At 46.9% G+C, this 22,991-nt stretch overlaps 1 protein-coding gene across 4 annotated transcripts in view; it reads left to right on the forward strand.

Moving 5' to 3' along the window:
• The window catches only part of Cda5 (Chitin deacetylase-like 5), a 57,713-nt gene extending 37,699 nt beyond the window's left edge, over window positions 1–20,014 (forward strand). For 2 of the 4 annotated variants that reach the window (XM_076372805.1, XM_076372808.1), the window contains exons 2-16: window positions 507–681; window positions 3,197–3,292; window positions 5,451–5,802; window positions 6,474–6,529; window positions 6,785–6,936; window positions 7,179–7,351; window positions 7,849–7,898; window positions 8,798–8,932; window positions 9,984–10,025; window positions 11,042–11,235; window positions 15,401–15,626; window positions 17,321–17,450; window positions 17,542–17,849; window positions 18,353–18,551; window positions 18,651–20,014. In XM_076372805.1, the coding sequence (XP_076228920.1) occupies window positions 507–681; window positions 3,197–3,292; window positions 5,451–5,802; window positions 6,474–6,529; window positions 6,785–6,936; window positions 7,179–7,351; window positions 7,849–7,898; window positions 8,798–8,932; window positions 9,984–10,025; window positions 11,042–11,235; window positions 15,401–15,626; window positions 17,321–17,450; window positions 17,542–17,849; window positions 18,353–18,551; window positions 18,651–18,815 (2,453 nt within the window). In that variant the 3' untranslated portion in view covers window positions 18,816–20,014. Of the gene's footprint in view, window positions 1–6; window positions 429–506; window positions 682–3,196; window positions 3,293–5,450; window positions 5,803–6,473; window positions 6,530–6,784; window positions 6,937–7,178; window positions 7,352–7,848; window positions 7,899–8,797; window positions 8,933–9,983; window positions 10,026–11,041; window positions 11,236–13,101; window positions 13,328–15,400; window positions 15,627–17,320; window positions 17,451–17,541; window positions 17,850–18,352; window positions 18,552–18,650 lie in introns of those variants that run through there. The other 2 variants (XM_076372807.1, XM_076372806.1) reach the window with 2 other exon arrangements.
• The last annotated feature ends 2,977 nt before the right edge of the window (window positions 20,015–22,991 follow it).

Here is a 22,991-nt window from a genome sequence, read left to right on the forward strand (position 1 = left end):
AGCTCCGCAGCGGCGCGGCTCGCCGGCTGCAACGCGTCGCTTCTCCTCTTCTCCGCCTCCGCGATCTGTTTTCAAATGAAACACGATAGCACCTTGATTACCCGATCCATCAAAGCGACATTCGCGCAGGGAACGCGTACGCCTTCGATTCTGATCACTCGGAGAGCGCCAACGTTGCGGCGAACGGCGCCGTGAACTTTGATCTCTATCGTTGCTTTTCTTCTTTCCTTTATTACTGCCGGCTAATGACGATCGTGCATCGAACACTGGAGAGGCTCGAAGTAGTCTGACAGCTCGTCGAAGCTGCACTGTACGCGACGAGCAAGGTCGGCCAAAAATCCGGTCGCCGTAACGCCGGTTGCGCAATCGGTCGCCTCGTACGCCGCTCACGTTTCATTGCGGCCGCCCCGTCCACCGATACCTGAAAGGTCGCCGTTAATAACTCGCGCGACTTGACCCCCTAACTGTGAACTTGAGACTAACGCGAGATGGTACCGTGTTCGCAGGATGCCAGCGAACCATCCCGAGGAGCGCCAGAGCGAGCAGGAACGAGGCTGCTTTGGAATTCGAGTGCCCGGAAGAGTTCGGCTACTACCCTCATCCCCGCGACTGCACGCAGTACTATGTGTGCGTCTTCGGTGGTGCCCTGCTCGAGTCCTGCACAGGCGGATTGATGTACAGGTGCGTATAGTCCTCGAAACGAACGGCGGAACGTCTTTGTCGCGAAGGGAATTGAGATATCTGGAAGGAACGGGATGGAAATGATTTAGAAGCTCGGTGAAAGGAATTAACCCTTTGCACTCGGATGTTTCTTACTAGAAATATTTAACATTTCTTTACGAAGACGATGTTCTCTGAGACTAATTCGAAGAGAAATCGGTACATTGAGGAACAAAGCTGTTTTATTCCGATGTTTCACGTATCAACCAGTTAACTGTGGAATTTAGTTGGAAGAACCTCTCGTTCTACGCGCAGTAAAATCGAAAAATGGAGCGTGTACTCGTCGAACGCAGGACGAATGCACGTATAGTATATTTTAATGAAAGACCAAAGCGCAACAAAGAATTATATGTTTCTGTGAAAAAATAAAGAATTCATGAAAGAATTAATATCATGTCAAGCTTTAGGACGACGTGTATACTCGTCACAGTTAACTGGTTAAATATCGCATTGTATAGTTTTACTGTGTCAAATCAAGTGACTGAGAGTCTCTCGAGTGCAAAGAGTTAACGAAAGGCTTCTACGATAGAGTTCTATTTGAATAGACAGACGCGGTTCGCGGAGCAAACGTAAAAACATCTTCCAGCCGCGGCGCGGAACGGCCTGTCACGGGGCAAAATGAAACGCAGGGAAAAAGGGGAAATGAAATAAGTCGGGAAGGAATCCAAAACGATTCGCGAATGGATGTGTCTATTACCTAGAAAGTCCCGTCGCTGAATGTGGCGCAAGAAGATAGTGATCTCGATGTTGCCACGGGGCGCTGTCGTTTGCTCGTTTCCGCGGATAAGTGGATAATCGATCGAGGAGACGAGACGACTGAATGGAGCCGATACATGGAAACGTTGCGGCGGCGTTCGACTAATATGGACGGAAATTAGTGGCTCGCGGGATCGAAACGCGGCCGAATGATACCGCGGTGCCGGCGAGCCGGGAGCGAAACGCAACGCGTTGCATTGTCGTCCGGTTATAGGCAGGTTTAATCGGTGTTTCGCTCGGTTCCCAGGGTCCCTCGCGTCCCGACGTTTCTATTCCCCGCGTTTCAGCCACCGAACCCGTTATCCCGCCGCGAAATAACACCGAATAGCAGTGTTTTGCTCGCTGTCGCGTTAAAATTCAAGTTTACGGTGCGAGGAATCCGTCGCGTGGGCAAACAGTCCCACGGAATTTCGTGTGTTCTAAGGAAACCTGTTCCCCGGTGGGCGACACGTTCGCCGAAACTGGGAATAAATGAATTTACGGGCCGCTTAGTTGTGTCTTAGGGAATAGCCGGTTAAATTCAGCTGATTTACGAGTGGGACGTCGAAGGTTCAACGACACCGTCCCATCCGGACACGATTCCGCGATTAACGACTGCTCGGTGATCATCCAAGACGTTTAGTATTCGAATTCCGGCCTATAAATAAACTCGAAGGATTCAGATCCAGTTTGGAACTAACCGTAAACAATCAGACATTCGGAGACCGAACTGTTTTATTTCCATGCCTCGCATATTACTATTCTGCGCGAGATTTAACTAAATACTCGAATTTCAGGGTTTTACAGAAACGATCCTGTTCTCTATATATGCATTTTCCTATTGTTACACTCGTCACATTGTAATCTAATTAACATCACCTAGCATCAAAATACTAGGATTATCAGATCTCGAATTGGATATGCCCTTGCACTCCGAGCAATCTTTGATACGACCTCTCAGTAGCTCTGAGGCTTCTAGCGTGGACTACTAGATTTGTACTACTGTAGTATAGCGTGGACTACTAGATTACTACTACTATAATCTAGCGTGGACTACTAGATACTACTACTGTAGTCCACGCTAGAGCCTGAGAGCTGCTGAGAGGTCGTATCAGCGATTGCTCGGAGTGCAAGGGCACGTCCAATTCGAAATTCGATAATCCGGTTGCACCGAGTGGAACAGAGCCTATCGCAAGTGGTTTATCTTCACGTTGACGCGTCGGACGCAGCCATCGCTATAAACAAGGAACAAAAGCGAGCGGGGAACGCGCCGGGACCAGCGGGGGCGTCCGGGGGCATTATTACGATCCTGGCGCGCTTTCGAGCTGGACTCGCGCGGTAAAAGGGGGTCGTAGCCGCACGCATAACCCTGCGGGAAAAAATCGGGCTGCCACACCTCCGCCGACACGACACTGCGTGCAAACGAGTTCGCTCGCTCGCTCGCTCGCCCGGGAAAACCGGCCCCCGCTTGTCCCAACGTGTCCGACGGCGAACGCCGTGTCCAATTAAGGATGAGAGTGCCCCGCTCGTATCGCGGCTCTAAATTCAGACGGTCTTCGTAAAATCCCGACCTGCCGCGCGGACTCGTCGAAAGACTCATCGTCGCGAATCGAAAGTCGCGCGGAAAAGGTCCGACCGGAAAACGCGCGGAATCACGGTTCGGGGTAAAAATAGCTTGGAATCGGCTAGACGATAACGACCGGTGCCGAGAGTAAGTTACGTTTTGCTTTCCTTTCCGCAGCCACGAATTACAGACGTGCGACTGGCCACGTAACGTGGGCTGTCCCGGAGGCGGATCCACCAGCAAGGAAAGCGAGGAGGATCCTCTGCTGGAAAGGTGAGTTTTCAACGTTCCCACCCACCACCCTGTGTCGCCCGTTGCAGCGAACCTGGCACTCGTGACGTCACAGTAGAAACAGTCGCTGCGAGAGATCCAATTGCGAGCGCTTTAGCGAATCGTGCGACGAAACAGAGAATTTTTGTGAGCAACGCTTTGAATCTATTTGGATGAGAGTGTCAGGTTCGCTGCAACGGAGGTCTTTCTTTTTGTTTGTAATTTTCTTTAGTTACTTGATGGATGAAAGACGTGAATTTAACCCTTGGCGGACGAAGATCTACATCGATCGCGTAAATAATGAAAATAAGGAAACGTACTGGTCTCTTGCTGTTTGAGTAATTAGATCATTCGTTTGCCACTGTTGCAAACATGAAAATATGATCTCGCCGGAGATGTCGACGTTCGTCCGCAAAGGGTTAATATGTCTAATGTCTTCTCACAGCGGCGACAGACCTTGGATGAACAGTTTTCAGACAAAAACTTCAACAGAAATTTCTTTTCGGAAGGGTCGATCGTTCGACAGGCGAGACGGTCTCCGAACCGATCGTCGGACGTCCGTCGATTGCGAAAGATTTCGGGTCGAGCGTTGCGAAAGAGCGCCGAGCGTGCTCTGAAGTTCACCCGGCGAAAGAAAACGTCGGGAGTGAGAGTCGGGTAGAAAAGAAAAGGAAACGCTCGGCTGGAAGGGCGATCGAGATCGAAACGATCTCGGTGCCCCACGGTTTTTTCGCGCGGTCGAGTTGGGGGGGCACGGAATCGATCGACGATCCGGCTGCACGCGAGGCCGCGCTGAGAAAACAACGGCAGTGACGTCAATAGATCGGACAATAAACGCGGCGATCCCGAACGACGTCGATTAACTCGTTGTCCTGTGGTATCTGGTCAACTTTCATCTCATTAGTATATTATTCACTAGAGTACTCGGTTGTCCATGTTTCGCACTCGAAATTTATCTGTTTGCATCAAGTACTACATATATATTTTACTTCGAAACGCATCAAATAGGAATATATTACGTGTATACATTTGCAAAGGGTGAATTCGACATAAGAGGATAAATTTAGAGTGCAGAATCTACATCAAATCCTTATTGCAACTTTTATTGCAACCTCTACTGCAAACTAAGAAACCAAAAGCATTTCGGAAAGGGGTTAAAACAAGGAACAAAAGGGAAACGAATAATTACGCGTTTGAGAAAGTAACCGATCAATCGTTGAAAGAATTAGTGTTATTTCGGGTTCCGAGACGACGAGTACGCTCGAGCGCGGCTAACTGGTTAAACGATTCCGCGTGACTCGGCCCGGTTTGCCGCGCACGGAAACTCGTTCGAAGCTTCGCCTCCGCTTTCCATGCGGCGGTTTTCGTCGTGCCGGCCGACTCGGTCGAAAGTCCCTCGCGAAGCGTTTTCTCGTCCGCTCGCCAAAAATGCCGAGCGGAAACGCGGGGAATTCGATTGTATAACCGGCCGCTCGTCCACAATGAACTCTTTCTCTTCCTCTCTCTCTCTCTCCCCCGCGTTTCCCGGGGAGAGCACGACAGCTCGGAAACCGGCGAACGAGTCTCCTTGTGCAAGGCGAAGAAGTTGAGCAACCCGGCGGTCGCCGGTCGCTCATTAACGTATTGTGCGCGGGTAATCGGGGAAACGGCCGGTTACCCAACGCGCACCGGTTTCGTTCGTCTAGACCCGGCCCGGCTCGGTTCGGCTGGGTGTCCTTGCCGATTTCGGAGAAACTAGTTCGATAAGCTATGCTGATCAATCGGTAGTCCCGACGGGACTTTCGCGTAGAGAAAAGAAATCAATTATTCCGCTGGCAAATTCTACTTCCTCTTTCGCAATTCGATAGCTCGGGGTCCGCAACATTTTTCAATAGACTGTCACTTTTCTGTTTGAAACGGTACCAAATCGAAACGATGTTAACTTGCCTTACGATTTTATATTGTAGATGCATTTATTACTATTCATCGTTAATAATGCACTAGTGAAACTCCATGTGTATATTTAGTATAAACCAAATTGCTAACAAGAAGAATACTGTTCCATTTAACACTAGAATCTCGCGATCAGTTCCTCAGGTCTGTCAAAGCTGTCCACAAGCAACTCGCGATTTATATCAACGTTTAATCCGGTCGCAATCGTTCCTTGAAAAATCGCCCGCAGATCGGCGAAGGTCGAGAGCCTGCAGGATCAGCAGCATCAACAGCAGGTACCGCCTTCGCGGTCGCAGCAGATCCGGGAGCAAGTGCAGCAGAGACGCGAGCCGCTCCCTCAGCAACAGCAGCGTCCCGTTCAAAGACAGCCGATCCCAGTGACGACTACGCCGACCCCTATACCGCAGATTACCGAGAAGCAGATCCGTCAGAGGCAACAGGCTAGGAACTACCACGAGGATGAGTACGAGCCAGCGTCCGAGATCGAGAGCGACAGGCAGCAACGGGTCTACAGGGGTCAACCGTCGACGATCGGCCAGGTGCAGCGGGACAGGGACGGTCTGCGCAGGAACGTGATCGCGGTGAGTCGAAATCATATCGAATCGGTTGAAATCGGTTGAATCTTAACCCCTTGCGGGCCAAGATTCTTTGAAATGTATGGAGCAGAATAGATGGAGCTAAATTATATCAGTTGCATAATTGATAGAACAAAAGGAAATTACGTACTAATCTCTTGCTGTCCGAATAATTAAATCATTTGCAACTTAGTCTTCCAAATATGGAAATTTGATCTCGCCGGAATGTCGACAAAGGGTTATCACATTGAGCTGTCGTTTAATTGCTAGTCCTACATTAATCTAACATTTTAGATATGCATAACACAAGTCCGAAATAAAATTACAACCTCGAATTTCTTATTCTTATAATCTATCGGCAATTGCAACTAATTTTTATAGTATTCCTAGTAGAAAATTTGGATGTGTGGAGAATCTAATAATTCTAGGGTATTTTCTTTGATTCATTAGAATATTTCATGTTATAATTTTAATATTATAATATAATTAATAATATAATATTAATTTAATATTATATTTTATATTATAACTGCTGGAATATTGGAGCCTACAGAGTTCAAAGGGTTAATAAACTGCCAGTTTGCTAGATGCAATACGTCTCGCGCCGACTGGCTAGGCGCGAGCTAAAGGTACAATTAACTACTTCAGACACTAATTAATCCATTAACGTCCCGCAGGAACGAGAGAAGGAGAGCCTGGTGAGCACGCGAGCTCAGACGGAAGCCCACTACAGGTGCGTAGAGTCCTGAAAAACGGATCGTTTAGATCGGAGCGTTTCAGCCGCCACGGGCTCGATCTTTTTCTTCGATTTCTCTTTCACCGTTGGACACGTTTAATTCGTCCGACGAGCTAGCCCGCGCTCACGTAACGTCGTGCCACCGTTTTTTCGCGCCTCGACGACTGACACGCCGCGGTCGAATCGCGTTTTAGTAAATCGCAGCTAACCGAAAGCTTAGAGAGAAGGGTAACACGATCGAACACGTCGCAGGACGCAGGTGCCATCCTCGGAGTCGCCGAGAGTCGCGAAGATCCTCGCGTCCACCGCTCCGCCCATCTCCAAGTCGTACTACAGCGACCCGGACCAGAGCTACCCGTACTACACGATCTACGACGACGACGTGTCCATTTACAAGGACGACGGTAAGCCCGGCTGCCGTGAAACGAAACGGGAAACGCGGATTTCATTGAGAATTAACCCTTAGCACTTCAAATGGTTTTGTAATCAGCAACTGCAAGTAATTTTTATACTATTCCTAGCGAAAATGATAACAATCGGGACAACTATCTTTCTTTATTTTTATTTAATAGTAGATTGTTACTGTAGATTGTAGAAAGGGCTCAAGCTTGAGATACGCGGCTGTAATTCGTCGGTTTTCTGCTAGATTACAATCAGTATACCGTGAACCAATCGGTGCCGGTCCAGCCGAGCGTCAAGATCAGCGAGGTGAACACGAAGCAGTACCAGAAGCCGAAGAAGGTCGCGGTGAACGAGGCGGACAAGTACAATCTGAACCAGGACGTCACCGTGCAGGACTACGACATCTACGAGAACCAGGTAATCGATCGGTCGCGGCCTAGAAATTGATTAACAATCATCGCCACAACCATCTTTCTTAATTTTTATTTAACATTAGATTTAGGAACACTTATCGTGCAGCTTATCCTATTGTCATAGAAAGATTGACGTTCGTTTGTTTAAATCTCGAAGACTTTTAAAACTTAGAAGACTCAATAAGCTTAGTAACTTAAGACATAAGTTAAGACGATTTCAATCTCAATTGGCATTGCATATTCAATTATTTCCTGGACATTTATCGTACAGCTTATCCTATTGTTCCCAAAACTAATGTTATTTGTTTAAATCTTAACGACTACTAGCAACTTCAATCTCAATTGACATTTCAATGCATTACTCTACATTCCCGAGACAATTACACCGACCGCTATCTAACACACCGCGAAGTCCCGCAACAATGTCCTGCCTGGTTCACGTTTCTCTCTTTAATTTTCCGCTCGTGTTCCCGCCCCCGCCACGCGCTGGTCCGCGCCCAGGCTCAGCTGAACAAGAACAAGTTCCGCATTACCGAGGGCCAGTCGTTCAGGTGAGAGAAGTTTTCTTATTAAATCGGGAAAGAGTCTACCCGGGCTCGTTACGCGAGACTCCAGGAAGAAAGGGACCTTCGCGCGGCCGGCTCCTCGAGCGTGAACCGTTCCGCGGGACAAGAAAATTGCCGGCGCGCGCGCGGTCGTGCACGCGTTGTCGCCTTGAGCTTTCCTCGGCCCCCTTTCAGCTCGCCGGCTATTTTCGTCAATTACGTGCCGCGGAAACACCGTCGGATTCGAACATCGTCTTGAACGTCGATGCGTCTTCATCGTGGATCTCCGCGTCCCGATCCCACGCGTCCGATCTATCCGCGAAAACCGTCCCCGCGCGCTTACGTAAACCTTCGGCGGAGTTACCGATACGATCGCCGTTAAAAATAGTCCCGGCCAGCTAGACACTGGTTCAGCTGGTCACGCCGGCCAGCTGTTTCCGAGCGAACTCCTCTTTTTCTCGCGGCGATTCGGATTTCACTAGACCTCGACGAGCTAGGAAAATCGCTGAGAAATTCGAATGAAGAGAACTCCATGCTCGATCGGGTTTCTCGGAGGTTTCTAGCACGTAATCGCTTTACTTGATCGGAGTTGCGATATTTTAACACGTTGACTGTTTAATTTTCAGTATTTTGAGTATTGATTATGCTCTTATAACGGGCGAGTGGTTTTAGAGTTAATTATTAATGACGGTATCGTGAATTAAGTTACACTATTATTTACTCTTGTAATACTTTGACACTAGTTGTCTTTGCACCCGAGTGCAAAGGGTCAACCGCAGCTCCGAGCGTCTCGTACGAAAGCGAAGTCGAAATCGCGTCGCGCGAGCGTGAAAGTAATCGAACAGAAAACGTCGCGCGTCGCAAATACGAGACGTTCGCGTTAATTAAGAGTCGCGTGTCCGCAGGCCCAACGTGCTCAGCCACCCCGTCGTCCACGTGACCACGCCGAACGCGATCGTGGACACGTTCATTCCTCTGACGACCACCACGCAGCCGCCGACCACCACCAGCAGGCCTTACACGGTCAACGCACCCGTCAGGTACTCGCCGTGTCCACCCGACACTCGTTTTTTCCCTTTTCACGATTGCGCAACCGAAAGACAGACGGCGGCCGATCGTTGTTATTCCACCGCGCCGATCTTTCCTTCGAATGGAATTCGCTCCGCGTTCTCTCGGAGCCGTTGCAACCCTGCTCGTTTCATTCTGGAATCGGAATGTTTTCTCTTATCAGTGTATCATTAACGTTAATAGTCTTTATAAATTAAATAGTCCCTTTTCACGATTGCGCAACCGAAAGACAGACGGCGGCCGGTTGTTATTCCACCGCGCCGATCTTTCCTTCGAATGGAATTCGCTCCGCCTTCTCTCGTAGCCGTTCCAACCCTGCTCGGTTCATTCTGGAATCGGAATGTTTCGTTTTATCAGTCTATCATTCACGGTAAATAGTTCTAATAAGTGCGATGGAATTAAATCGTGAAGCAAGGGGCTCCACGGAAGTTATTTTATTAAAAAGATCAACAGAAAAAAGAAATCTCGTTTTCATATAAAGACACTTAGCTAATTAACCCTTTTCGGACGAAGATCGTTTAGCAGGTGAATCTAAATTATATATCGATTGCTTAGATAATTGAAAAAGGAAACTACGTACCGACTTCTTGCTATTAATTATTAAATCACTCGCTTATGACTCAGCATTCCAAATATGAAAATTTCATCATCGACATTCGTCCGCAAAGGGTTAAACAGTCAGTATATAATTTATCTTCATCTGCTTCATTAATTTCAAAGAATCTTCCCCCGCAAGGGATCAGAAGCTTCGAAACACACGAATTTCCGCTCGCTACAATCGACGCTCTTGCGCTCGATTTCCGGCGGCCTTGTATCCTCTCCGACGACCAAGACCCGATTTCGCTGCTCTCCGTATTCCGTAAAACGCAGCCGCGGGAGAAAGCGGTCGAGAGACGCGGACATTTTCCCCTGGCTCGCCGGAAACGGCGTCGATTTTTCGTTTCTCGCCTCCCTCCTCGCCTCCGTCCCCCCGTGTCTCGCTTTTGCCGCGATCCGCTCAAACCTTTCTCATTTTTCTTTCAGCCGGGGACGCCCGCAGCAGGTTCACCGTGGCACCGCACCACCGTAAGTGATTCATCTCCTTGCATCGTCGTCTCTCGCGAGGAACGGCGGAACGAGGAGAATGTAAATCGTCGATCGACGCGATTACGGGCTGAACCGCGAGATGATCGTATCCTCGCGCAGCCGCTAGAAAGTGGAACCGGCGTTCTGCCGGTTTCTTCGCGGCGAGATCGGGAACGCGGTAACCGGCGCCGTTATGTTACCTATTCCCCGGGTAATCGGTGAATTAATCCCGCGGCGCGGCCGCCCGACTATCTTCGAATTCCGCTTCCCGGCGCGAGGAATCCCGTAATCTCTGTTTATGAACCAGCCTCGCCGAGTGTCGCGGCCCGAGGTGAACGAACGCCGCCCGGCGAATTAATGCGGCGAGAAAGTTAATTGCGCGCACGCCGCCGACGTTGCCGAACAATGATCCACCGATCGATCGGGACTGTCGCGGGAATACGACCAACTGTATCGCGACGCGTTAGATTCGGTGATAAGCGGCTTATCTGCGAGTATAGGGAAATCGTTAAGAGTTCGTGGAGAATGTAACCGATTTTTAAGCGACCTACGATGGTTCGGGAGTTTCCTGTCGGATCGGTTTTCGAGGTTTTCTTAGATGATAGAGGATTTACGGTTTGCTTAACGATGATCGACATCTTCGATCATTTATCGAGAAGGTTCTAGGCGTATTCCACGCTCATCTAAAGTATAGTAATTAATGACGGAATATTTAAAACCCTTTGCTTCGGAAGTTTCTCATTAGAAACATTTATTTCCTGATGAGATAGACTTTGAATCTAAGTCGAAGAGAAATCACAAGTAAATTGAGGAACAAAGGTTTTTTATTAGAATCTTTATTTATCGAGGCATTATGCGAAGTTCAACATTAACCGATCGAGTGCTGAGGAGCGCTATACTCTTGTGTTGTGCCAAAATTGCGAAAAGCGCGATAGCGATAGATAAGGCAAGAATCTATGGCAATTTTCAACAGACGAGTCGAAAGCGTCGCGTAACTCGGGAATTCTGGGTTGCAGGCGATCGAGACCGACCCTGAAGCCTTCCACGGAGATCGTGTCGAAGGCGCAGGAGTTCGTGGACATCTACAGGTACCCGCCAACCAGGCCAGCGCCGATCTACCCGACCCCGCAAGTCGATAAACCGGCAGCCAAGTGTCGCAGAGACGTCTGCCTGCTTCCCGACTGCAGCTGCGGAGGCACGGACATTCCAGGTGAGCGAACAACCCCCCGTAACGTCGCGGAGAACTCGGATTCACTCGCGGAAAGGGCGCGACGCGGATTCGAACTGGATTCGAACGTTGACGCTGGATTTATGGACGTCTATCGTACAGTTTATCACTTGAGTAACTTAGAAGCCAATGCTTAGGTCGATTTTTGTGAATTTTAACTAGTAAATTAAATTAGTAAATTTTGATTTGATAGCGAAACTAGGAAGTTGAATATTTAGTATCTGAACCCTTTGCACTCGAGAATATTTTTCTCAAGAGACATTCATTATTTTCTGATGAAATATCAATGATATGTTAACATAAAGAAATACCTTGCATAAATTAACAGAACTATTTTATTTCGATGTTCCATGTGTAGATGCACTATATACAAATTTAATATTGTATTGTAAATTTTATGAATTCTCAATTTTTCTTTTCTGGACTTAACGCATTGGCTTCGATGATTCATTTAGCGTTGATGTTGCTTCCTATAAATCTTGAAACTCACGGTTTCCGAAACAGACAATTAGGATACACGTTTACGTGGTTGCATCATTAATGATCGACGCGAACGTTCACCAAACAACATTAACGGCATTCAACGCGAATCGATCCGACGCGTTCCGTAAATCTAGCGTGAAGTTCGGTCCCGATCGGCTCGGCAATCGGCCGTCACTTTCTCCGATTCTAACGTCGCGCACGCGTAACCGTCCTACGCCCGACAGCGAAACAGATCCGCTTTGCCGCTCGCGATTTCGCACGTACGGCCCCCGGCTCCACGAAATCGAAAGCTCCTCGCGTGACGAGAATCGAAATAGCCCGGTATCCGGTCGCGGCTGCCGATTCGGCGCCGCGCTCCCTGCCACGCGACGCTTTGTCTAAGCGATTCGTCGTTAGTTTCGTCGAAACTAGTTCAACCGATTCTACGAAACGTCCTTTTGAACCTGGGAAAGTGTTAACCCTTTGCACTCGAGAGACAGTAAAATTATAGAGTTTGATATTTAATATTAAACTTTGTACAATGCATCGACGATTAAAATAAAACAGCCTCTCTCTTTAATTTATGTATGACTTCTCGTTAAGTCAGTTTGAAGGATTGTCGCTGGTATTTCATTAAAAAATGTTGAGTGTTTCTAGTGAGAAACTTCCGAGTGCTAAGGGTTAAAGATCGTTCCACGATCATCGACGCGTACATTCGATTCGGCGAAGACGAACGACGCGTCACGGTAATGATATTTCCGCGGGCGAGCGGATACCTCCGTAAGCGCAGCTTCAGCTGGTCCCGCGTCTAGCGGGGATTGCGCAATCGCGCATCCAGCATCGATCATCCGAAAGACCGCGTCCCAGTCGAAGAAACTGCCCACGTGTCGGTCTTAATCGAACAATGGGACAACCGTGGTTCCGAGAAGTCGCGTCGCGACGTTACACCTCTGTTGTTACCGGAAACACGCGCGTCTCGCGTTCCAACGAGCATCTCGCGATGGAAAATTACGGAAACGCGGCTGAAAGGTCGGCAAAGTCTCTGGAGAACTCAAATCCTAGTAGATTGTCGAAATGATAGGATCTAGGACGCGTGTCTCGTGTTTTAATGAGAATCTCGCGATGGGAAATTAAGGAAACGTGGTTGATAGGTTGGCAAAGTCTCCGGAGAACTCAAATTCTAGTAGATTTTCGAAATGATAGGATCTAGGACACGTGTCTCGTGTTTTAATGAGAATCTCGCGATGGGAAATTAAGGAAAATCGGCTGAGAAATTGGCAAAATCTCCGAAAAACTCATAGTTCCCGTTAGATCGTCGAAATGCCAGGATCCAGGACGCGCGATCGCGATGAACGCCGGTTGACCGCGTTGATCTCGTGTATCCAGGTGGAATCCCTGCGGAACAGACGCCGCAGATCGTTCTGCTGACGTTCGACGACGCCGTGAACGATCTAAACAAACCGTTGTACGCCGATCTGTTCGAAAACGGGCGAAAGAACCCGAACGGGTGCCCGATCACGGCCACGTTCTATGTCTCGCACGAGTGGACCGATTATAGCCAGGTGCAAAACCTGTACGCGGACGGCCACGAGTTGGCGTCGCACACGATCTCGTAAGTTGCTCAGTTTCCCGGTGAATGAGAAAGGGGAGCATCGGTTATCTCTCGCAAACTTGGCACCCCGCTCTCGCTAACGCTCCGTTCGTCTGATGCGCGCGAACACCGGCCCATCCGATCGTCATCGCCAGCGCATCTGTCTGTGACTAACGTTCTCGTCGAAGACGATTCTCGAGAGGTCGCGTTGGAATCGGGTGGTCCACAAGAAAACACGTTGACGTTTATTTTAAAATCGGTAATGGAGAATAGAAGCGATTCTTTCGTTAATCACTTGATTTCTGAACAGTTCCATTAAGATTTCATACTCTCAGAATAAAATTATCTTTTTATTGATAACACTAAGAATATAGGTCACTCGCACCTACATTCGTCGAATCGCTACAGTATGCACGTCAACGTGTTAAAATTTCAGTTGCGAAACCGTTCGAATCGACAAGCAAGAGCAATCAGCGATGCCATCGACGCTCGAAACTCGACGGATCGTTCGATTCCAACGCAACCGCTTTCTAAACCGAACGATCCCCTCGACGATCCCCTAATCCAAAAGTGGAACGATCGCAACGGAAAAAGCGGCGAGAAGTCGCGCGGAAGTAAAATCGAACTGATTTACAAGTAAAATCCATCGCTGCGACGCATTGTTCTCCGGCTGGGAACAGGTCGGCGAAGAAAGGATCCGATGCTATCTGCGACGTCCCGTCGTCTAGCGTTTTGACGCGCTCCGGAGCGTTCGCAGAGGCGACCGGTTTCCGGAACAAATTGCGACCACTTCCGTTCCGCCGCGATCTAACGGCAGTTCTTTCGATTCGAAGGGGATCGTCGAAGACGACGCGCAATGCGGCCGCTTCTGGACCAAACTCTTAAATACAATTCGCATCAGAAAAATTGAAAATCAATGCATTGCCAAGCAGTTCCTATACAAAATGATTCTCACTTGAAAAACCAACATTTCCCACAAATTCACTCCGTTTATTTGTAGAACGTTCGACTTGAGAAAATATGCATATGCATTGGAGAAACTTCGCAATATCCTCGTAACGTAATCAATATATTCTTAGCTCTACAACTTGCAAGTTTCGTCCGACGCAGCCTATTTTATCATTAATTAATTTTTCCGTGCCACGGAAATCTCAGTTATATTTGGCTTGTGAACTCTTATTAAAAAATCGATAGAGCATATAATATATGAGAGTTACCAGGAACTTGAATATTAGTTAATGTTTCATTAAAAAATTAATAAACATATATTTTCATATCGTTCCTTTCCGTTACTGCTTCGCAACTCATTCCGTGACCATGTGCCTTAACCAGTTAACTGTGGAGTTTAATTGGAAAAACCTCTCGTTCCGTGCGCAATAAAATAAAAAAATTCAGCGTGTACTCGTTGCACTCCGTACGAATGTACGTAGAGTATATTTTAATGAAAGATCAAAGCGAAACAAAGAATTACATGTTTCTATGAAAAAATCAAGAATCCACGAAAGAAACAGTATCGCGTCAAGCTTTATGACGCGTATACTCGCGAAACACAGTTAACTGGTTAAAAATCCGTCCATACAGAAACTCGCGTCCATCTACGGCGCACGCGCCATTAAACAAGTTTGTCCAGAGAACGCGTTCAGCCGCACTACGCGCGACATCGAAACGCGGCGCGCCGCCGGTGAAACGTAGCCAGCCGATCGGAGATGAACGATGACACGGGTCGCGAGGTTTCACCGGCAGCGCGCGGCGCACCTGCGCAGTATACTAATGGGCTAACCGCAACCGTTCTTTTCTCTCTCTTTTCCTCTGTCTCTGTCTGCTCTCTTCTCACATTCTCTCTGTCCGCTGGAACGTTCATCACTCGATCATCCCCCGCATTCCCGTCGCGCGCCACACACTCGAAAACCGATCGACGAACATCCACGCCGATCCGCCGAACGGGAAACTCCTCGTCGGCCAAACACGAACACGCCCGAAACGACACGGACACACGAACACGCTCGCCACGAACACGTCCCGACCCCGAACGCACCCCTTTCCTCCCCCGAATCCGGAAACGATCCCGATACCGAACCAAAACTGAGACAACAGGTGACTACCTGCCGGAGGAGATACCGCAAATCGTACTCCTGACGTTCGACGACTCGGTCAACGACCTGAACAAGGGCCTCTACTCCGATCTGTTCGAGAAGGGGCGCAAAAACCCGAACGGCTGCCCCATCTCGGCCACCTTCTACGTCTCCCACGAGTGGACCGACTACAGCCAGGTCCAAAATCTCTACGCCGGCGGCCATGAGATCGCCTCCCACACGGTCTCGTAAGTACCGATTCGACGAGCTCCCGATCGGGGACCAGCGGAACGCGACGCGGGACCCCGGAATCGATTGAGAGCCGAGATTTTTAATAAACACGTGGATCTCTTATCGGTTTCTTATGAGAGGAGAATTTTGTTTTATTGTTACTACAAGACAATCGCAGTGGAATCGTGGACATAGGTTTTAACACTTAGACTTAAAAACTAACTGCAATCTCTTTCATTATCTTCGATTGAACTCAATGAATTCGCTTAGAAACTGCGTGTTGTAAAGACAAGAACAGTACATTGCACCAGTTATGATATTAAATATTTTAATGAATCTTAAAGAAACTACCCTAAAATCTTAAAGAAACTTTATTTCCAATTTTCGCTGGAAATGCTATAAAAATTAGTTGCAGTTGCTGATAGATTAGAAAATTATCTGGAGTGCTAAGGATTAAGAGCCTGCGATTGTTTTGAGTAACAAAGTTCTTCGTTACGTCGCATAAATTACGTCGCATTCAGTCTCACTTCCGTTCTGTTATTGCCGAAAGATCGCGAGTGGAAGGATTCCCTTGCCTCCCTTTGCGTCGTAACTCGGCCTCGCGGATCGGTGGAAATCGATAGAGCGCGTCGGAGAGCTGCGTTAGAGGCCCACCTCTTCTCTCGATCATTAATCACGAATTCATTCGCCATGGAACAATCGCGACGCTTAATTGCGCCGGCCGATCACAGCCGTTCACGCTCTGCCGCTGCCGATTAATCGGCAACTAACGCAAGCTTGGCTCGTTTCAACGCTTGATCTTGGCCAGAAGTCGCCGCTTCAGCACCTAGCTGCGAGCTGGGATCGAGGAAACATCGGTAAAATCAGTGAAAATTGCCATCACAATTCAATTTTCTGAAAATTAGCCGGTACGCAATGCGTTAACGCTAGAACTACCGAGCATTTAATACGATTAGCACGCAATTCCTATAAAAATTGTAACGATAGATTATTTTTAGCTTCTTCAGACATTCATTACAGTACTCGAATGAAGCTATTTTCAAAATCATTTCGAATATTCGATGCTTCGATATCAATAATTAAACAAAAAAATCGAAACCAGTCATTTTGACTGGCACGTAATTCTAGTGTTAATGCTGGAATCGATGCATTTCAGAATAGTTGGGTTACGAAACGTGGAATAAATTTGTTGAATGGAATCTCGGGAAGTAAACGCATCAATATATAGTTGATTAGTTGAGATTTATACACTAATAGTTGATTAGTTGAGAATTTTCTGCGTGAATGGTAAACGCTTGCTCCTTAACCGTTCGAGTGGCAGTCGGCTCGTAGAATCAATGAATTTTAAACAGAAGACAAATAAATAATCATTTCTTTTTATTTCCGTTATTACAACTGTATTACAATTATTTTATTATTACAACTATTAGAATATTCCATCTAAAAACAGAAGCCATTCAGTTTCTAAGTCGAAAGAAGCGCGATGCACTTTTCGACCGTATCGCAAAGATCCATAACACTTAACAAACTTAGTTAACAAACGGTTAAACAAAGAATAGCTATGCACAATACTATCACAATTCGCACCGGTTAGAATAAAGTTCGCTACCGTGAACCGGTGACGCGAGTTCCTCGATCCCGGCCGCGCGGCCGCTTGCTTCGTTAAACGGCTTGCGTCGGAGAAACGGGGTAACGAATGCTCGGTGAACAGGCACAGTTTCGGCGAGCAGTTCTCCCAACGAAAGTGGGCGCGAGAAGTCGCCGGCCAACGTGAGATCCTCTCTGCCTACGGAGGCGTCAAGCTGGAAGATGTCAGGGGGATGAGAGCTCCTTTCCTATCTGTAAGCTTCGTTCGAATTCAACGAGAACAGCCGATGGAGTCATCGGTGATGACGTGCTGCGAGCCTAACGACGCGTTCCTCGGTTCCGCAGGTCGGAGGGAACAACATGTTCAAGATGCTCTGGGACACGAACTTCACCTACGACTCCTCTATGCCGATCTACGAGAACCGTCCGCCCAGCTGGCCGTACACGCTGGACTACAAGCTCTTCCACGACTGCATGATCCCGCCCTGTCCCACCAGGTCCTATCCGGGACTGTGGGAAGTACCCATGGTGATGTGGCAGGACCTGAACGGCGGCAGGTGCTCGATGGGAGACGCCTGCAGCAATCCACCCACCGCTGACGGGGTGTACAAGATGCTGATCAAGAACTTCGAGAGACACTACACCACCAACAGGTTTGTTCGTCTTTGCTGTGAACTTTCACATATTATTTGAAATTAGTTCAACGGTAATTTATAGATAAATCGAGCGACAAAGGTGTTTTATTTATATTTCACGCAGCAATGCAAACTTTAACCCCTTGCAATTGAGAGTTTTCTCAATGGAAATATTGAACGTTTTCTGAGGAGACGTAGGTCGTATTGTTTGAAACTAGTTTGACGATGATTCGCAGCATTATTTATAATATAGAAATCTTTTCAAGTAATCATAGTTTCACTGAGTGAATTACAGTAATCCGATTCGATTGGGGGTCACTGGTGAAATCTCCATAGCACTTTGAATTCGAATTGATTATCTATTTAAAATATATTACACAATATGATATCTAAGTTTTCCTATGTATAGTTACATAAGTTAACCTCAGTAAAAATCGAATACAATTCAGTTTTTCAAAAATTAGACCTAATCAAGTACCAGTAGCTGCGTAACTGAGAAACTAAACAAAATTATTTCGCAGAGCGCCGTTCGGACTGTTCTACCACGCCGCTTGGTTCACCCAGCCGCACCACAAAGAAGGATTCATTTCATTCCTGGACACCATCGTCGCGATGGATGACGTGTGGATAGTAACGAACTGGCAGGCGATCCAATGGGTCAGGAACCCTACGCCTTTACCCCTGCTACACACCTTCGAGCCGTTCGGGTGTAACTATCCAGTACGTAAATCATCATAAATCATCATAAATCATCATAAATCATATTACATGAATTCTAACATCACTAAACCTACATCACCTCTAAATTCAAAAATCCAGGACCGACCGAAGAAATGCAACAACCCCCGAGTCTGCAATCTCTGGCACAAGAGCGGCGTGAGGTACATGAAGACCTGTCAGGCGTGTCCGGACATCTATCCGTGGACGGGCAAGACCGGCATACGAAGCAGTCGCATCGACAACGACGTCGACTCGCACGAATGAACCAGATTCGCGTCAACGTTCCGAACGATCGAGGCCCAGCCAGCCGAGAAGAGAAGCGCCACCGAAGGAGGCGACGAGGACGTTTCTACCAACGGATATTCGCTCAAAAAACCCAGCCACCATTTCTCCCGAGCAGCCCAACGTCCGACCAGCAGCCAACCATCCGGGCCGAGTACGCCAATGAAAATCGACCCGAACATCGTATCGCCTTTCTCTTTTCCGTCCAGACAAAACGAACGGTTGGGCCTTCGAATTTTCCACCGTCGAGACGAGCCTCGGCCGCCGCGACGAGGCCGTCTCCGTCTTCCGAAAACGAGACGGAACGCCAGACGTTCGGTCTCGTTCTCCGCGCGGCGCGATTGGCAAGCGAAAAAGGCAAATCAATTGGACGTTCAATTTGGTTGCCGGTCGTATATTATATTAATGTACGCCGGGAGCTTATCGTGACGATAGGCGGCGACTCGATCGACGCGCGAGCCGATTAGCCGCGTCGCGCGCGCAACGCAACGGCGAGAGGAAATTTATTGACGCGTGATACGACCGGTGCGTCGGTGAACCGAACGAATGTGTTTCGTTCGGTGGGACCACGGCTTCTTCGCTCGCGCGCGGAACGAGGATTTCTGTGTCGAAGAAATTCAACCCGATTCGAAACCGTGAAACAATCAAACGAAGACGAGCATCGTTCCGTTCGAAGCCGCGAACGCGATGCGAGATGTAGGGTTGCGGTAGAAGCGCGAATCAACGTCCTCTTTTCATCGAGCGGAGGGAAAACGCGCCGATTTTTGGAGAATCGACCGATGGAAAGTGTCCTCAGCTACTTTCCTGTGATTCCTTCTGTTTCTCTATTTCCCGGATCCTTTATCTTCCTCCTTTGCTGAGCTTTCTTCTGCAAACGTGTCCTTGGCGTACTCGGCCACGCCCGATAGAGCAATTAATTCGAATCGAAACGTTACGAACGATGCACACCGTGGACGCGGATCAAAAGTAACCGGAATCGTCGGTCGCGAGAGGTTTCCTGATCAGATCGATCTGCAGGTTCAAGGGAGGTCGCCTTGCGGACGAGAGGATTACGAAACGAGGGAGCGAACGCGTTCGCTTTAACGAACTATCGTGCACACGAGGGGATCGTCGTGTTTACCTTTTAGAACCTGAAACTGTAATACGCCTTTAATCAATAAATATTTCGCTACAATTCCTAACTGTCGCTTTCTTTGTGCCCTGCCCGCCTACGAGCTACCCTTCTCCTGTTAGAGAAACTATTCAGAAGTAACTTCCATCGCAGACTTTGGATCTACATAGACGCATGATTGGACACTTTTGTAATTGTCGATTCTAAAGATCTGAACTCTGCGATCCGAATACATTACGCATTAAACAATTATTCGTGTCGTTTCAATCTGTTTTCACCCTCACAACTTTGCGTGTTCATTTAACTCTTACGCAACGATTATCCAAAAATTAATTAGTTAATTACGCTTTACGCAGAATTACAAGGAGTAATAATAAGAAAATCGTGAGGATTTTCGCTTTCATCCCCTGCAGTAAATACAAATTTATATCGCATTCGATTCTCATCCCATTTCTACATGGTTTACCCTCGAAACTTTGCACATTCGTCTTCCTCTTACGAAACAATTATCGAAAAAATAATTAATTAATTGTACGTTACGAAGTTGATTTACATGGAGTAATAATAAGAAAATCATAAGGATTTTCGCTTTCATCCCCTGCAGTCAACACAAATTTATATCATATTTGATACAATAAATATTCACCAGACTATTTAAACATAACGATACAACCTAAACTTTCGATGCAATAAATGATATTATAATATTATTGATGAATTATCCGTCGTATAAGAGAAATTTCACAAGCGTAAGAACGGTTGCGGACAGTAAGGGGCACTCGCCCATATACGCAATGAGTAAGACAAGGATAGAAGATTTTGGTCGCAAGCGATAGCAGCGCCATCTAGCGGACGGGCGTTTTCGAAGCTTTTCCCTATACCCGCAATGAGTGCGACAAGGACAGAGCTAGTGTGCGACAAGGACAGAGATATTCTCTCTCTAGGCACCTCCTACGAAAAAGCATCTCATCAGTCCCTGGTACCTACTCGTGAAGCATCAGGCCTAAGGAGGTCGCCACGATAGCAATTTTGGTGGCGCCATCTAGCGGAGAAAGCTTGAACTAAAATGCGACATGCTGATGGAGAAGAAACAACGAAATCAGCAGCGAATTCATTAATAACTCGACTATTACGAATAAATTGTTAACTTTTGTAATTTATAATGGTAGAATGGACCTTCCCCTAGTTTCTCTGATCATCATTAATAGGATTTTGTTCCGCGTTAATTATTTATTAACTATTCTTTGTGACGATGTCAAAAGATAACCTCAAATTTTTTGACAGGTAAGGAGAAAAACATAAAGATTCTCAATTAATAGGCATAATTTGTGAGTGTTTGGAATTGAAGAAGTTAAAGTGGACCCGTAGTAATCATTCCAGTAGAGTGTGGTCCCGATTTCGGTTGTAATTAATTAATTATTAGCGATTATTGATGGAATGAATTCGTTTCATTAGAACGCAATTATTGAGACAAGGAAAAATAAATGGGTACTACTGAATGATGCTCAGCAGTCGACTTTAACTTCTTCAATTCCAAACATTCACAAATTGTGCCTATCAATTGATAATCTTAATGATTAACTCACCACCTATCAAATGAATCTAACCTATCTCGTGACATCGGTTCCAAGAATTATTAATAAATAATTAACGAGGAGGAAAATCCTATTAATGATGATACGAGAAAGTAGGGGAAGGTCCAGTCTACCATCACAAATTGCAAATGTTAATAATTTATTCGTAATAGTCGAGTTATTAATAAATTCGCTGCGTATTCCGTTGTTTCTTCTCCATCGGCAAGTCGCATTTAGTTTCCAGCTTTCGCCGCTAGATGGCGCCACCAAAAATGCTATCGTGGAGACCTCCTTAGCCCTGATGCTTCACGAGTAGGTACCAGGGACTGATGAGATGCTTTTTCGAAGGAGGTTTCTAGAGGGAGACTATCTCTGTCCTTGTCGCACACTAGTTCTGTCCTTGTCGCACTCGTTGCGGGTATAGGGAAAAGCTTCGAAAATGCCCGTCCGCTAGATGGCGCTGCTGTCGCACACTACCAAATGTACCCTTATCGCACACGCGTGCTGTCCTTGTCTTACTCATTAAAAGAATTAGGAAATTAAAAAGATACTCTAAGAAGTTTATATAGTCCTTTTAATTATTCTATCACATTAATATATATGCTATTTATTTTAATTATGTACTGGAATAGAGAATATACGAAAAATTACACAAGTTAAACAACTCTCTTCATCATCCGCGAAAAACTTAGATACTGTTTAAAGACTTTATATGCCGACGTTTGCATACATCACACTCGAAATTACAATTTTCTCGCAGCCAATTAGCCTAACGTAATCCTTCGCAGAGAATATTCTACTCAGGAGAATGCTAGTTGCCCAGGTCTCACCACGTGGAGGTTGCTGCGAGTGGAGACCCTGGGAGGTGGGTGGAAATTATATTCCACCGACCTCCCGTTCTAATTCTAAATCTTATCTCTAACGCACTTAATATCTATCGTTTTCAATATTATAATAATCGAACGGTGAAATGATGAAGTATCCCACGGCGGATGATCGACGTCTTCTTTCGCACGCTTAATTCTAACTTACCTTAGCCTTAATGAATATCTTAAATTCTAGCATCATCAACCCCCCGTTCTAATTTTAATCTTATTTTAAACGCATTTATCGATACACTTAATTGTAATCCCATGGCGGCTGTCTTCCTTGTTGAGCTGACGAAGTATCCCACGGCGGACGATACATCTTCATTCGCAATCTTACTTCTAACTTAGAATAGCCTTAACAAATAGCTTGAACTATAATTTAGTCGCAGAATGCCGAGCAATTATCAAGACAAGAAGCAAACCACTGTCAAATGAGTCAGTGAACCAAGTGAACCAGATACATGGAAAGAGGCGAAATCAGAAAATCAAGCTAAAGAATAACTACTCGGCATATTTTACACAATTCGCAGCCATTGGCCTAGCAGCATCCTCGATAAGCGCAATATCGGCGATGCTGCTAGTTTCCAGGTCCACCACGTGGAGG

The sequence above is a fragment of the Nomia melanderi genome, chromosome 12, assembly GCF_051020985.1.
Source record: "Nomia melanderi isolate GNS246 chromosome 12, iyNomMela1, whole genome shotgun sequence".
NCBI lineage: Eukaryota > Metazoa > Arthropoda > Insecta > Hymenoptera > Halictidae > Nomia > Nomia melanderi.